The 17726-nt window shown below is 43.1% G+C and overlaps 2 protein-coding genes across 10 annotated transcripts in view; one reads left to right on the top strand and one right to left on the bottom strand.

The window, feature by feature from the left end:
• The window catches only part of LOC140489122 (amyloid-beta A4 precursor protein-binding family A member 1-like), a 204308-nt gene that overhangs the window by 107879 nt on the left and 78703 nt on the right, over positions 1-17726 (bottom strand). The window lies entirely within an intron of this gene.
• LOC140492417 (RNA-binding protein with multiple splicing 2-like) lies at positions 1152-2394 on the top strand. Its single transcript, XM_072591313.1, has 3 exons — positions 1152-1339; positions 1515-1585; positions 1784-2394. Exons 1-3 carry the CDS (start codon positions 1152-1154, stop codon positions 2392-2394), a joined length of 870 nt encoding a protein of 289 aa, XP_072447414.1.

Genomic DNA, 17726 nt, shown 5'->3' with positions numbered 1-17726 from the left:
TCCCCTGGGATTCTGTAGTGATGGAATTTCTGAAATAACTTACTCACTTGTATGCAACCAGTTTGCCCCAGGGAGGTTAGGGACCCCTGGAATTTGGTGATTAGATCTCTCTAATCATGGGATTTGAGGCCCCAGAACATAGTACATATGATAAAGGATAATGTCTGTCTCAATCAACCTGCCTCAGACCAATGGGAAATTTTCCCACATTAAGGTCAGGACACTGAAGTGGGTGTGGAGATTGAGGGCACTTTAAATAGAGATAAGTTAGGAAGTTGAGACTTCAAAAATGGGACAAACATTTGAAAAAGTGTTGAAACTACTTTGCATCAGTTATGCCGGGATGACATCCCAAAATGAGGAATGGGCCAGGCTGCTGTCAGGATGCTTAAATTGGGAAATGAAACTTGATGATAGGAGAAACTTGCGACATAGATAAATCTTTAAAAGCAGAGGAGGCAATTTGGAAACATAATAGGGGGACTAAAGTGGAAAACATTAATATCCACATGGAGAGACTACTGAGGAAATAACAAATCTAAACAGGCCAGCTGGAAGAATAACACACCACAGAGTGATCAGTGTGATCACGAGGGAAGCCCTAAGTCTTGAGTGGTGCTGAAGAGTCAGTGTGGGGATTGTGTAAACAAAGAGGAAAAATAGAGAGACAAAAAGGGATCAGCGTTGAAACACCAATCCGGACTATTGCATGGGAATAAGATGGAGGTACCTCCTGAAACGTCTGGTCTGCCAATCCTTCAAAATAAGGACACAGATGACCAGCTATGGCCACATCGGGGCGGCACGGTGGCTCAGTGGTTAGCATTGCTGCCTCACAGCACAGGGTCCCAGGTTCGATTCCAGCCTCAGGCGACTGTCTGTGTGGAGTTTGCACATTCTCCCCGTGTCTGCGTGGGTTTCCTCCGGGTGCTCCGGTTTCCTCCCACAGTCCAAAGATGTGCAGGTCAGGTGAATTGGCCATGCTAAATTGCCCATAGTGCTAAGCGCATTAGTCAGAGGGAAATGGGTCTGGGTGGGTTACTCTTCGGAGGGTCGGTATGGATTGGTTGTGCCAAAGGGCCTGTTTCCACACTGTAGGGAATCGAATCTAAAGTGGATTTCTGACCTTGGACACCTATTTAGAACTCACGATGTCTGAGATCTCCTCCAAATCCATCCTCCCCAAGCAATTGACCATAATCAAATGTGCTACCCACGTAATAGACAATAAGGATACTGGCAATGCCAGAGCTGATCAAGCCACCAAAAATGCAGTAACAGCTCAATTCTATTGTCCTCTGAACCAGCAGGTGCTAAATAGATTATCTGCCTCAAACAGGTATCCCTGTGCAGTGTTTACAGGGAGATGCCCCTGACCCTGAAAAAAAAACAAATGGGTGTTTGCACTCTGTGTCAAAGGCCTCTGGATCATTCCAGTTGGCCAAGTGTGTACACCTGAATCTTTGTTACCAATGCTTGTTGACTGTATTCATTCTGATACCTTCTTGGTCAAGGTGGGCAAAGAGAGGAAATGCAAGGATACTTTCAGCAGCTAACATCGTCTCTAACACCTCTCCATTCACAGGTAAAGCATGCCTTCAGACCACCACCTGCCCCTCCAACTTGATCAAAGTCCCATTCCACTTAGCCAGCCCCCTGGAAATGTCACCCATTGCACACTCAGCACCAAGTCACATTCCTGGGAACCTTCCTCAGCACTTCAGATAGACAATTAACGCTGGAACATATTACACCCATTCTGGTGACCTGTACACTTTACCAGCACCACCTGCCCAGAGGAGGGTGACACAACAGATTCAATCAGCTTCCCAGTCACCACCACAAACTGATGAAGCCGACAGTGAAGAGGTTCATGTGCTTTCCATCAATAGCCTTCCTATGAATATTAAATCACGTGAGCTTTACCTTCTCTTCCCTTCATTTAAGGAATATGCAGGTTCGCTGGTCAAGCTAACATCAAAACAGCCAGTTGGCTTTGTTACACTTGACAGCAGTGCAGAAGCAGTAAAGAATGCATTAAACAGTATTCTATTTGATCCTGAAAATCCTCAGACTCTCTGGGTGGAATTTGTAAAGGTGAACAAGATGATAGCCAAAAGCAAACTGACAGCTACACCTAACCCCACAGATATGCATCCTGCCTTGGGAGCACACTTCATTGCACACGACCCCTATGACCGTGCAGGAACAGCATTGATTCCTGCATGTCCAGAAGCCTGGGCTCCCTATTGCCTGTACACAACAGAACTGGCCCCTGCCATTTCACATACTGCGTTCACCTACCCTGCTGCTGCACTTCACACTCAGATGTGCTGGTGTCATCCATCTGAAGCATCTCCACAAGGATGGAAGTCTCATCAGTTAAGTATTTAACTGATCTTATCCAAGAACTCACATTTCTCCATGGAGTGATACACAAGGAGAGACTGGAATTTGTTTTCAGGTTGGACTTTACCGAAAGAGATTTTTTGGACAACTGGTTTACTTCCACTCAACTTGGAGGTGAGTGATCAAAGGACTGGATTTAAGAACTTTACTGGTGAACATTTTTTTCCCACAATTCTGTTATAATCACTGTATGTTGTGTCAATAACTTACTTAAATAGTGGCTGTCAGATTCTTATAAATAAACTGGTAGCATCTTTGTTTCAGCCCCATTTACTTGGTTATCATGGAATGATAAAAGGAGGGAATGAGATGTTTAAAGGGTTGAATTGTTATGTTGACATGTAAGACATTGGATGTCTGGGGAGGGGAGGGTTTCTGTCTTGCAGGTAGGATGTGACAATCTAATGTTTTGAGGAATAACCTAATCTCATTTTGTTTCTGGAAATAATCTAATTGCTTTACTTTGTTTTCGGATAGCATATGACTATGGGGGAATGGTGGGGGTTGGATCTTGCATGCATGACTGACTGTGATGTAAAACCCTGTATAAGGGGAGGATGGTTCCCTTGTTCCGGGAGCCTCACTTGACATGCTACACAAGCATCACAAAGAGCGTTAAGTGATCCTCCAAAAGCTTGTACTTGCTGAAATAAATTGTGGCTGTTCATAGAAGTTGGTATGTTGCAGATGCATCACATCTTAATCTCAAGAACCTAATAGCGCCCAGGTGTCCAAATTGCTCCAAATTTGTTCAGCATCATTAAGTTTACCTCACCCTCAAACTCCACCTACTTTCACATGGGCCATTTTTTTTGACCTGATCATTATGTTGGAGGCACAATCAGGACCTAAATACTTATGCCCAAGGAATATTTATATATAATGGTTAGTTATAGTAAAGGTTTGGTGAATTCTTCAATACCATAATGTCCACATGTTTCTCTTGTACCACAAGAAAATAAGTATTGCTTCATCAGTAGAACACACTGATGGAGGCAAACTCTCTCCAAAACCATATTGAACAAACATTTTACAGCTAAATGGACAGAAGTGAATGATCTAGCACTTGTTTATTTCAGATTTTTATCAGTTGCTTATGAATCTGACCTAAAATCTCTTTAGCTGGTTTAATATCATCTTTTTTTCCTGATATTACTCCTCTGAAGCATCAAGGGTATTCATTGCAGTAAAGGCACTATATCAATGCAATTTCATGTTATCAGTTTTTGCCTCGACATACAGGATCTCTTATTCTAGTCACATTTCATAACCTTAATCTTCCCAAACAGTGAGAGGTTACTCATGCCTAAAGTCCACTCTGCAAATTATTTGTAGGTGAGACCTCAAAGCTCCAATCTCAATTGCAACACCAGTAATGTAACCATCTGTGCAATTACAATCACTGTATTGGAAAACTGCTTTAAAAAGGCAATCTCTACTGATAGTGGTAACCTTGAGTTAGGTCTGTGCAGGACAAACAGATCACAGCACAGTCCTGCATACTCTGCCTCAGTATAACCTTCATAGTATACAGATTATCTAACAACTCTTCATCCTTGCCCATGACCACATTTGACTTGCATTGATATAGTGTCTTTATTGCATTCAAATGCCCCATTGTGCTTAAGAGGAACAATTTACACTGAGTCCAAGATGTATGTTCTCAAGGAATGAAGGAAATAAAATGTCACAACTTGACCCAGACAGCTGTAGTGATTAAAACTCAGAGGCCAGAACTGGAAGAATATAGTTCTTAGCAGCTTGTATGGATAAAGGTCAACAAAAATAGGGAACAATTCCTGAACCCTCAATTCTGGGCATTGCTTCTTGTGTCTTACAGTTCCCTTTACTATAGTTCTGAATAGGGAGCAAACCCTAAAAATGTCTCTAGTTCCCTCCTCTCAAGTCCTTTTTCTTTCTTTATTCACAGAATGAGAGTGTCAAACATTTATTAACTATGGCTAATTCTCCAGAGGGCAGTTGAGTCAACCACATTACTGGGGGTCTGCAGTCACATGTAGGCTAGGCCAGGTAATAATAGCAGTTTCCTTCCCTAAAGGACATTAGTGAACCAGATAGGTTTGTCTGACAATGGATTCATGGTCGTCATTAGACTCAATTCCGGGGTTTTTTCTTATTGAATTCAAATTCCACCATCTACAGGGTGGGATTTGAACTCTGGTCACCAGAACATTACCTGGGTCTATGGATTAACAGTTCAGCTGGCTGTGTCTTCAGTCATTTATTTCTACAGCAAAAAAAGGGCCATTAATATCACTAGGCCACACCCCCTCCCCCTCACACCCAGGGTCTCTGGCCAAATTTTCAACTGTCCTTCCTGAAATATGCATTCATCTCTTTCCAACTGTTATATTTTGAAGCTCCTTCATTGTCTACATTAAAGATTATATTGTTATTGTACATGATCTCTTTGGCCAAAGTATAAATTCCAGCAACTCCTCCCTGTGGCTCAGTCTTCATTGCTGGCTGACATCTGGTTCTGTGAAGTGCCCTGGACTTTGATAGCAATGAACCTTACAGATGAGGCATAAAAGCAAGGTCCCACCTGCTCTGACAGATGGAGGTAAAATATCTCACTGCAAGATCACTGAAAAAGGGCAGTGTGTAAAAATATCTCTCCCTTAATCCACTTCACAAAAACAGCCATTGTCCCATTGTCTGTGAGTTTGCTATGCACAAATTGACTGCTGCAGTCCCAACATTATAATCATGACAAGCTCTTCAAAAGGATACTTCATTCACTGTAAAACTGCCAGATGATCTGACGACATAAAAGGTAACAAAGGAAGTGTTATAAACTAAGATGTGCTTTAAATCGCAGCACAATGAGTGACTCATTGGGAGGTAGGGAATGCACTTGTGCATGACATTACTTTCTTTGAATGGAAAACGTCTGTCATTCTGGTCACCAGTTAGTAAGCAGTATGGGTGTTTAAAATGGGAAGACAAGCATGTGGTGGAGATAGGAAGAGAAAATACTGCTGATTAGGTGAGGTGAAGTAGTGTGGGTGGGGGTTTGCGCATTTCACAGAGTTTAGAATACAGCAGTTGGGTTGAATGGCCTGTTCTGCTGTAGAATCAATGATTGACCATACAACAAGCAGCAGTGAAGCAAATGGGGGTTTGAGGCTGATTCAAACATCAGGCAATCAGAAGTGAACCACAGGGGCAGAACTGGAGTTGAACATTTGATATCTCGTGTCTTCTAGTGTGTTGCCTAATTTGGAAAATTCGCTGGGAATGAGCTACTTTTACCCTCTCTCCAAACATTTTCTTTCTATTTTTTTCCTTTCTTAGTGATGGGAAGGTCTATAAATCCACTTCAAATTATACTGAAATGATCCTTATTAACATCTATGTTTATACAACACCTCTACAGTGTGAAGACATGGAACATATTCAGGCAGTAAGAGCATACTATTTTTAAACCATATTTCTATTTATTATAGAGTGTGAAATTATGCCACTGTCCCTAATGGCACAGCAGCAGTTCATCATAGCCCTTCTATGTGATGAAACATATTGACAATCGTACAGGATACTTTTATCCTTGAGCATCTCCCGATTTTAATCTGACCAATATTGACAGCCATGCTTTCAGTTTCTTAGACTCAAGCTCAAAAATTCTACTCCTCAATCTCCCACTTTCACTCTTTCCCCCTCCCCTTTAAGTTGCTTGTTAAAGCCAAGATCTCTGAACAGGCTCCTGATTACTTGCCCTAATGTTACCTCACATATCTTCTCCATGAAGCACCCTGAGACAATGGGGCTGCTCAGTGGTTAGCACTGCTGCCTCGCAGCATCAGGGTCCCAGGTTCGATTCCAGCCTTGGGCAACTGTCTGTGTGGAGTTTGCACGTTCTCCCTGTGTCGGTGTGAGTCTTCTCCGGGTGCTCCGGTTTCCACCCACAATACAAAGATGTGCAGGTCAGGTGAATTGGCCATGCTAAATTGTCCATAGTGTTAGGTGCATTAGTCAGAGGGAAATGGGTCTGAGTGGGTTACTCTTCGGAGGGTCTGTGTGGACTGGTTGGGCCGAAGGGCCTGTTTCTACACTGTAAGGAATCTATTCTAAATTTACTGTGTTAAAGATACGACATAAATGTAAATTATTCCTATAAAGCTATGTTGATTGGTACGAATGAGGTTTATATTGCACAGATTAATAATCAAGGTTATTTCTGATAACTGTTGTATTGTGTTTACAAGGAATTGACTTAGTGGGGAGGATTGTTGCAAGGTCAGTTCATAGCAACAAGTAAATAATTATCCAAATTGAACAGCTATCAAAATCACCAAGAAATATCAAAAAGTACAATTTTTTGTAAAAATTGAAACTAGACAGATTTGTAATTAGGCAAAAGTGAGGACTGTCGATACTGGAAATTAGAGTAGAGAGTGTGGCACTGGAAAAGCACAGCAGGTCAGGCAGCATCCGAGGAGCAGGAAAATAGACGTTTCGAGCCAGAGCCCTTGGTCAGGAATGAGGCTGGGTGGAGTGATATATGGGAGGGGGATGGGGCTAGGGGGAAGGTAGCTGAGAGTGCAATAGGTGGATGGAGGTGGGGGTGAAGGTGATAGGTCAGAGAGGAGGGTGGAGTGGATAGGAGGGAAGGAAGATGAACAGGTTATGAGGGCGGTGCTGAGCTGGAAGGTTGGAAGTGGGATAAGGTGGGAAGGGAAATGAGAAAACCGGTGAAGTTAGTTGATACCATGTGATTGGAGGGTCCCAAGGCAGAACATGAGGTGTTCTTCCTCCAGGTGTAGGGTGGTGAGGGTTTGGCGGTGGAGGAGGCCCAGGACCTGCATGTCCTCGGCAGACTGGGAGGTGGGGGGGAGTTAAAGTGTTCGGCCACAGGGCAGTGAGGTTGGTTGGTGCACGTGTCCTGGAAATGTTCTCTGAAGCACTCTGCGAGTATACGCTCTGTCTCCACGATGTAGAAGAGTTAATTTGTAATTATATTACTTTCCTCACCTAAACCCTAATGTGCCTAGTATCACAGAACTCTACAGCACAAAAGGCTATTTGGCCCATTGTGACTACACTATCAATTGTGCTTGTTCTTTCAAAGGGCTGTCTAACGATGCCTCAATGCCTTTCTTTTCTGTATAACCCTGCACAATTTTCCCTAATACTTAGCCAATTCCCTTTAGCAAGTTACCACTGAACTTGCTTTGTCTGTTAGTTCAGGCACCACCTTCCAGATCAGAGCAACTCACTGCATTAAAAAAAATTCTTCTCATTTCCCCTCTGATTCTCTGGGCAGCTGACTTGGATGCTCAGTTAAATATTCAGCCTTGTTCTCCTGTCGTTGAATCCTTCAGAACAGGTTTTTACGTCACATTCCACAAGGGAATGTGCAACCAGGGACCTTTTGAGTTTGAATCTGCATTATTTTTCCACATCAGGCATAATGCCCTGCCTAATATCCCTCAGGTAGGAAGATCATGTGAAATACACAAGCTCCTTTTATTAGAGAATTTTGCCTCAGTAACCTTTAGGCAGACATCTCCAAAAACAGGTTGAGTGCAGCTCCAACAAGACTGAAGAAGCTTGACACCATCCAGGACAGAGCAGCCTGCCAGACTGGTACCACATCCACTGCCTTCAACATGCACTCCCATCATCACTGACATACAGAGGCAGCATTGTGTTGCATCTGCGAAACACATAGCAGCAACTCATCAAGGATCCTCCAACATCACCATCCAAACCCGCGATCTTATCCAGGACAAGGAAATAGGAACACCACCACCTGCAAGTTTCCCTTCAAGCTACATATTGTCCTGACTTGGAAATCTATTATCACCACATTAATGTTGTTGAGTCAAATCTTAGAACTCCCTTCCTAACAACAGGATATACTTACAACTTGTGCACTGCAGAGGGTCAAGAAGGGGCTCAACACCATCTTGTCAATGGGGAAGACACACAGTCCATGAACGAATTAGTAAAATGTGACACCAGCTTACGCATGATTGGAAGCTTCAAAGGGTTACCACAAAAAGGAGCTGGGCAACTCCTGGCATCCGAACAGCCATTCTTCCTCAAGTCAATGCCACCCAAGAACTGGGCATTTAATTCCAGAGTTGGTGCGCAAGCAAGAATGAAAAGTCCCGCCAGTTTGCCTGTGGAATGGGTAAGGTGTGAAGTTGTTCGCAGCTGTCCGTGCTTTAAATAAAGTACCATGATGTTAAAGTCTGATTTTTTCCTACACATCTGAAATGTTCTCATAGAGTAAGAACACTTAAAACTTGACCAATATGAGCTTCCAAGCTTTCAACATGACATCAGTTTAGGATATCTGGTTGATGAGGACGAGTTGGTGTATAGGGTGGATTTCCATGGTGTATGATTCTCTGACTCTCTGGATTTACAATCATTGGCCAAGATGTTTTCTCTCAAAGGGAAACATAAATCAGGGGCTGTTAATGAGTTAACATTTGAAACAAAAAGGGTAGAGTCAGGAGAATCACCTTTACATGGAAAATACTGAGAATATGGAACGCACCATCTCAGTATTTGAGGTGAAGACTACAGATGCTTTTAGGGGGAAAGTAAATAAACATATGAAGGAGAAAGAAATAGAAGAATATATAGTGTAGGGTGAGGAGAGGCTGGTATGGAGCAAAAAATCCAGCTAAGACCAGTTGGGCCAAATGGTAGGTTTCTGTGGTACACATGTTCTTATATGCCAGGAATCTGCTCTTAACACCAAGGCAGAAAAATATTTCAAATATGACCTTACGCAAAGGCAAACGTTATATATACACAATTCTTGACTTCTGAATTCAATGTTGTGGCACTTCTTAAGTAAATTCTGACACATGTCAGTGAACAGGAATTCATTTATATGTGTACCAAAGGCTTCCCTTTCAAACAAAAAGCCTTTGAAATGCAGAATCCCAATAAGTAAGCCTTTGACCAGAGTTTAGAAGAATGAAAGGTGATCTCATTGAAACAAACAACTCTTACACAGACCGCGACAGTACGGTTGGACAGGTTGTTTCCCCTTTGCTGCAGTGTCTAGAACTGGAAACATAGTGCTGCATTTTGGCTGCCAGGACTACGGCTCAGAAATTTCCTGGTTCACTGGATCCAAGTTCCTGAGCAGTCCCCTAAGTCATAGAATTGCTAACCCCAGAAGGAGATCATATGTTGCCATAGGGACAGGCAAGTACTACGGCAGGCTCATTAGAAGGCCCACCTCTGTTTTCCAGAACTTTGTCCCCAATTGTTTCAGAAGCCATTTGGCTCTCCAGCCCTCACATATCCACACACAAGTCCGACCTCCCAAGTTCAACGTCAACTCATGCCACCCATCCCATCACCCCTCATCTCCTCCAATCATTCCAACTTAACAGCCACTTACCCAGCATGCACTCTGGGCACAGCTCAGGATTTATGTGGACATGGGAAAAAAATTTAACAATCTAGTACAGCTGTTATTCCTGCTTGCTTGATAGTGGAGGGGATAAAAATCTTCCAGTCAAAGCTTTCAAATCTTAAGCGGGAGGTTGGCCCAGTGGTTAGCATTGCTGCCTCACAGCATCAGGGACCCAGGTTTGGTTTCAGCTTTGGGTGACCGTCTGTGTGGAGTTTTGCACATTCTCCCCTGCGTTTCCTCTGTGTGGGTTTCCTCTAGTTGCTCCGGTTCCCTCCCACAGTCCAAAGATGTGCAGGTTAGGTGGGCTAGCCATGGAAAATTTGGCATTGCAAGGATAGGGTTTGGGTGGGATGCAGCTCGGAGGGTTGGTGCAGACTCAATGGGCTAAACAGCCTCTTTTTGCTCTGTAAAGATTCAATGATTCTATTGTAAACCTCTAGTGTAAAAAATGGTGTCTTTGTGCAGGTCTTTTGGATTTACTCAAGGGATGTGGGTATCTCTAGCTGGGCTGGCATTTATTACCCTTTTCTAAATGCACTGGAGAAGGTGATGAGCTGTCTTCTTGAACCTCTGCAGTCCACGTGATGTAGGAACATCCACCATGCTGTTAGGGAGGGAGTTCCAGTATTTAGACTCAGCGACCCTGAAGGAATGGTGACGCATTTTCAAGTCAGGATGGTGCATGGTTTTGGGGGTTGCTTGCAGGTGGTGTGTCCACAAGGAGCTGTTGCCCCTGTCCTTCTATAGTAGGTTTAGAGGAGCTGTCTAAAAAGCCTTGGTGAATTGCACCAGTGTATCTTGTAGACGGAGCACACTGAACATGTGGCAGACAGTGTGGATGTGGTGCCAATCAAGCGGGCTGCTTTATCCTGGATGGTGTCAGATTTGTTGAATGTTGTTGGAGCTGCACTCATCCAGGCAAATTGGGGTGTATTCCATCACAACTCCTGCTTTATGCCTTGCAGATAGTGGTTAGGCTTTGGAGAGTCAGGAGGTGAGTTACTTGCAGGATTTGTATGTCGTCATTATTTATATGTCAATTCAGTTCAGCTTCTGGTCAATGACAAGCCCAGGATGTTGATAGTGGGGCCTTCAGTGATGGTAATGCCACTAAATAGCGAGAGGGAATGGTCAGATTTTCTCTCATTGAAGATGGTCATCCGTGGCACTTTTTTGGGCACAATTTATTAATAGTTGCAGCTGTTTCTCACTTCCCATCCCTAAGTTTAATGGGTGGGGGAATTTTTTTTTAAATCCCTTAGATCGTGACAATTGAAGTCATTGGTCTTCCAAGAGTGTTTACATTTCCTTCATTGATTCGTGACTCCGAGATGCAGTTTAAAGTCCTTGCATCAGCCAAACTGAGACTCTTCTCAAACCCGGTACGGAATTCAAATGACCCTGCAGAGTTGGGATATTCCCTCCTGGATGAATTACATCCAGCTCCCTTTCCTCTAATGGCAAAAACTGCATATTCCCAATTCCGCACAAATCTGCTCTAGTCTCAGAGTCAGCGGATAGTGATTTCAAGCTGAGATGCAGGGGAGTTTCTTCCCACTGAAGGTCTGGCAATCATTAGATTTTTTTTGAATGATATTAGATGAGAGACCACTGATCCTGAGGAGACCAGGGAAAACTCCCTCGTCTTATCTCTAACAGTGGCATGGGATCTACTAGGAGAAAGTGAGGACTGCAGATGCTGGAGATCAGAGCTGAAAATGTGTTGCTGGAAAAGCGCAGCAGGTCAGGCAGCATCCAAGGAACAGGAGAATCAACGTTTCAGGCATATGCCCTTCTTCAGGAATCCAAGGAACAGGAGAATCCTGAAGAAGGGCTTATGCCCGAAACGTCGATTCTCCTGTTCCTTGGATGCTGCCTGACCTGCTGCGCTTTTCCAGCAACACATTTTCAGCATGGGATCTACTACACAGTTTAACAGATTGTCATGTTAAATGTCATGGTGAATGTCACTATTTGGATTGTGATCTGCTGCCTCTAATTTTCCCTCAACCTGCATTTATCTTCATTTCTCAGTTTGGATAACTGCAGTTAATCTTCCCTACCTCTCCTTTATCTCACCCAGTGCAAAGAGCTTCTTTCATGCCAATATCAGCAGGTTGCTCCTTTACCCCTTGGCTCTAGAAAATTACATTTAAATATTACAATTTAAATATAAAATATATTTTTTAAAATTACAAATATATTAAGGACAAAAGGGTAACTAGGGAGAGAATATGGCGCCTCAAAGGTCAGCAAGGCCACCTTTGTGTGGAGCCACAGAAAATGGGGGAGATACTAAATTAATATTTTGCATCAGTATTTACTGTGGAAAAGGATATGGAAGATATAGACTGTAGGGAAATAGATGGTGACATCTTGCAAAATGTCCAGATTACAGAGGAGGAAGTGCTGGATGTCTTGAAACGGTTAAAAGTGGATAAATCCCCAGGACCTGATCAGGTATACCCGAGAACTCTGTGGGAAGCTAGAGAAGTGATTGCTGGGCCTCTTGCTGAGATATTTGTATCATCGATATTCACAGGTGAGGTGCCGGAAGACTGGATGTTGGCTAACGTGCCACTGTTTAAGAAGGTCGGTAAGGACAAGCCAGGGAACTATAGACCACTGAGCCTGACCTTGGTGCTGGGCAAGTTGTTTGGAGGGAATCCTGAGGGACAGGATGTACATGTATTTGGAAAGGCAAGGACTGATTTGGGATAGTCAACATGGCTTTGTGCATGGAAAATCATGTCTCACAAACTTGATTGCGTTTTTTGAAGTAACAAAGAAGATTGATGAGGGCAGAGCAGTAGATGTGATCTATATGGACTTCAGTAAGGCGTTCGACAAGGTTCCCCATGGGAGACTGATTAGCAAGGTTAGATCTCATGGAATACAGGGAGAACTATTCATTTGGATACAGAACTGGCTCAAAGGTAGAAGACAGAAGGTGGTAGTGGAGGGTTGTTTTTCAGACTGGAGGCCTGTGACCAGTGGAGTGCCACAAGGATCGGTGCTGGGCCCTCTACTTTTTATCATTTACACAGATGATTTGGATGCGAGCATAAGAGGTACAGTTAGAAATTTGCAGGTGACACCAAAATTGGAGGTGTAGTGGACAGTGAAGAGGGTTACCTCAGATTACAACAGGATCTGGGCCAGATGGGCCAATGGGCTGAGAAGTGGCAAATGCGAAGTGCTGCATTTTGGGAAAGCAAATCTTAGCAGGACTTATACACTTAATGGTAAGGTCCTAGGGAGCGTTGCTGAGCAAAGAGACCTTGGAGTGCAGGTTCATAGCTCCTTGAAAGTGGAGTCGCAGGTAGATAGGATAGTGAAGAAGGCATTTGGTATGCTTTTCCTTTATTGGGCAGAGTATTGAGTACAGGAGTTGGGAGGTCATGTTGTGGCTGTACAGGACATTGGTTCAGTTACTGTTGGAATATTGCATGCAATTCTGGTCTCCTTCCTATCGGAAAGATGTTGCGAAACTCAAAAGGGTTCAGAAAAGATTTACAAGGATGTTGCCACAGTTGGAGGATCTGATCTACAGGGAGAGGCTGAACAGGCTGGGGCTGTTTTCCCTGGAGGGTCGGAGGCTGAGGGGTGACCTTATAGAGGTTTACAAAATTATGAGGGGCATGGATAGGATAAATAGACAAAGCCTTTGCCCTGGGGTCGGGGAGTCCAGAATTAAAGGACATAGGTTTAGGTTGAGAGGGGAAAGATATAAAAGAGACCTAAGGGGCAATGTTTTCACGCAGAGGGTGGTACGTGTATGGAATGAGCTGCCAGAGGAAGTGGTGGAGGCTGGTACAATTGCAATATTTAAGGGGCATCTGGATGGGTATATGAATAGGAAGGGTTTGGAGGGATATTGGCCGGGTGCTGGCAGGTGGGTCTAGATTGGGTTGGGATATCTGGTCAGCATGGACGGGTTGGACCGAAGGGTCTGTTTCCATGCTGTACATCTCTATGACTCTATGATTGTCATAAAGCATCTCCCAAGATGCTTCCCAGGAGAGATTTGCTAATGAATCACAATGATATTGGAACAGATGGTCAAAAGTTTGGTCGAAAAAGTCAAGTTTTAATGAGAAAGAGGCAGAGTGGTTTAGAGACGGAATTCCAGGTATTAGGGACAGCCGCCAATGGTGGAGCAACTAAAATGGGAGTGATTAGAGACCAGAGTTAAAGTGAAGATCACTTGAAAGATTGTAGGGCTTGAGGAGGTTACAGAGGTGAAAGTGGGTATTTCAGATGCTGGAGATTAGAGTGGTGCTGGAAAAGCACAACAGGTCAGGCAGCATCAGAGGAGCAGGAAAATCGATGTTTTGGGCAAAAGCCCTTCATCAAGAGGTTACAGAGGTAGAGAGTGTTGAGGCCTTGGAAGCATTTGAAAACAAGAATGCAACTATTATAACCAGCAGTGAAAGAACTTTACAATAAATACAAGGAACGATTCATTTTATAGCCAGTGGCTTGTATGCAGGTAATATCTAGCAGGCATATCCTCAACAAGCATTGGTCTGTTTCTGTGCTATATGTCTCTATGACTCTAAGTAGATAAACAGACATACAAACATTGAAATGCACTCTATTTTTGCGTATGATTTTCTTAATGTGTCAGTCTGATACTTATGCAAGGAAATTAATTGTATTCAGAAGGTGTCAGTAAATTTTGAACTATTCTCCAGTTATCTCACAGCTCCTCAGAGGTCTGATCAAAGTTTTAAGCTTATTTGGAAGATACGAGTGTACCAATGTTGTCTTCAGAGCCACAGACCATCTGCTGCTGGATTGACGGGTGTTTTGCCGTTAGCAGCAGTGAACCAGGCTCCTAACCTATGTCACATGCAGCAGGGGACGTGACAACTCCTGCGAGAGTGCCAGCCTGTGAAAGTCAATGGAATGCACCAAGGTAAAAGTGACAGCCATGTTAGGTTCAATAGCCTTTACCTCTAAATGATCAAAAGAGGCTTTCGTTCTATAAGTTAGGTGTTGTACACTGTCGGAGACTATAAGCATTTGAAGCAAGGCACTTTCTTGATAAATGAACTGAAGCCACTGCTTGAAGTGACCAACCAGAGCAGTGCTGAAAAGCCAATTACCACTTCAATTGTCCACTAGCACTCATTTAAGGGAGCCTCCGAGAAAACGTTAGCGTGAAGCACTCAATTTAACCCCTTCTCCATCAATAAGCAGCTGACTGGGTGTGAACAAACCCTTTTGACGGTTTGGGAGCTGCTTGCAATTTCGGAGACATTTGTCAAGACTTTATTTAACATTTATTCCAGAAATTCTCCAGAAGACTTCCAAAAATAAAAGAGTTTGTGCTGTTGCTAAAAGAAATGTCAAGAGATAGGGCCTTTGTTGGTGCAGTGGTAGCATACCTATCTCTGGTCCACAATGTCCAGGTTCAAGTCTCTGGCCCTGGAGACATGTCATAAGACACTCAAGCAGGTTGATTCAAACCTGCTATTTTTGTTTAAATACCCATTCACCAAAATCTTTCTTTTATTCGATGAAAAATTCAATATTCATAAATAAAATCACAAAACTGCAAAATCACAGCAGGGAGAATTTTAATTATAGAATGTAAAAAATTTAAATATTTCCTCATCAGGCGTTCTTCCATATGTTGTGTTATATGAACGCCATACAGTAAAACCCTGCCGAGTAAAAAGCAGTCGTTAAGTTGCTAATCTGGGGTTTTTAACAGCACTGGCTGTACAAAGTTGATTCATCTCCTGCACTCCAAAGCAAGTAAAATATATTTCTTGCAATGACAGCTTTATGGAATGCGTTTCAGACAAGTTTGATAATGTTAGCTTGCAGGCATATGAGAATTGCTGTAATAAAATGGTTGGAAATTAGTCTGTAGCATTCATCTGAGTAATTGCCAAGTTGCCGCAGCAATGATGGTCTACAAATCCTGATCATTGGGAAGTTTTTAATTCATTTTGAGACGCGATATTAATTTAAGACCCAGCTTATCCCAGTGTGCACACAACATCCCATGGTCACTATTTCACAGAAGAAAGGTAGTTCTCCACAGCGAGCTATTTAATATTTATCCCTCAACCATCCTTCAAAGCAGGCTACCTGCTCATTACGATTTGTGGGAACTTGCTGTGAGTAAATTGGCTGCCAGTTTGCCAACTGTACAACACTTGACCAGATTTCAAGAAGTCAGTTCATTGGCTGTAAAACATTTTGGGACATACTGAGGTTGTGAAAGACGTTCTATATAAATGCAGGATTGCCTGTCCAATTTAATTAGTAATTGGCTGGAATGATTCCTTGGAGCTCATTTGGTATTGATATTGACCATGGCAGTGGAGAGAATTCTCCTGCTCTTCATTGAGACAGTACCATGGAAACTAAACTCTTACATCCACCTGATGTAACTTTTAGGTGTATTGCATTGGAGTGCATAACATAGGTTTACACGCCAGCATGGGTACTGGGGGCGGGGGTGGGGGGGTGGGGGAACTGCACTGTTGAAGGCACCATCTGAGGGATCAGATGCTAAACTGAGGCCTTTTCTGAAAGCTCAGACAGATAGAAGACACCCCATTGCCACCAGTTCAAAGGCGAGGAGAGACCTTCTCCCCAGTATCCTCAACAACAATTATCCTTCAACCAGCATCACAAAAACTGGTTATGACATTGCTAGATGTGGGATTTCTCTGTACACAGGTGGGGGGGGGGCTGCATTTGCTAAAATTGAGAAATACATTGTTGACTGGAAAGTGCTTTGTGGCATCTTGAGGTTTTTTTTCCAATTATAAAATGTAACTTATTTTTCAAGTCTTTTAATAATCTCCAGAGAAAGGATGGAAAACAGGAACCCAGGATTTCCAACAATACTTCCAGCATAACTGCAACGCAAGGGAAGAGCACAATCATTTGAGCTGTCAGCAAAGGAGTGCGCCAAAACCATATGCCACTCAGTGATATGTCTCCACACCCACACCCATCTCACTCTTTGCAAAGACTAGCTTGAGTCTCCAGGATTGAAGAAAATAATACACCAATATAGATTTATCCCTGCACATTCAGGCAGAGGCTGACTTAAATGCTGGGCAAGTTGTTAGAGGGGATCCTGAGAGACAGGATCTAGATGCATTTGGAAAGGCAAGGATGGATTAGAGATAGTCAGCATGGTTTTGTGCATGGGAAATCAAGTCTCACTAATTTGGTTGAATTTTTTGAAGAGGTGATCAAGAAGATAAATGAAGGCATTTATCTTCTGAAGACAGTAGATATTGTCTATATGGACTTTAGCAAGGCCTTTGACAAGGTTCAGTATGGTAGACTGGTGAGTACAGTTAGATCACATGGGATTCAGGGAGAGATAGCCAATTGGATACAAAATTGGCTTGATGGTAAGAGACAGAGGGTGGTGGTACAGGGTTGTTCATAATTTATGTAAATAATTTGGATGACAATATGGGAGGTATGGTTAGTAAGTTTGCAGATGACAATATAATTGGTGGTGTAGTGGACAGTGAGAAGATTATCTAAGAGTACCATGAGATCTTGATCAACTGGGAAAGAGGGCTAAGGAATGGCAGATGAAGTTTAATTTAGATAATGTAACGTGTTGCCTTTTGGTAAGGCAAATCAGGACAGGACTTACACAGTTAGTGGTAGGACCTTGGGGAGTGTTGTCGGACAGACAGACCTAGGAACGCAGATACATAGTTCCTTGAAAGTGGTGTCACCAGTGGACAGGATGGAAGATGAAGACATTTGGCACGCTTGCCTTCATTGGTCAGAACCAAGTGTAGGAGTTGGGATGCCATGTTACAGCTGTACAAGACATTGGTAAGACCACATTTGGAATACTGTGTATAATTCTGATCATCCAGTTATGGAAAGGATGTTATTAAACTGGAAAGGA

Source organism: Chiloscyllium punctatum, chromosome 2 (assembly GCF_047496795.1).
Source record: "Chiloscyllium punctatum isolate Juve2018m chromosome 2, sChiPun1.3, whole genome shotgun sequence".
NCBI classification, from domain to species: domain Eukaryota; kingdom Metazoa; phylum Chordata; class Chondrichthyes; order Orectolobiformes; family Hemiscylliidae; genus Chiloscyllium; species Chiloscyllium punctatum.
The sequence above is the reverse complement of the archived record's forward strand: the minus strand, read 5'-3'. Positions and strand labels throughout refer to the sequence as shown.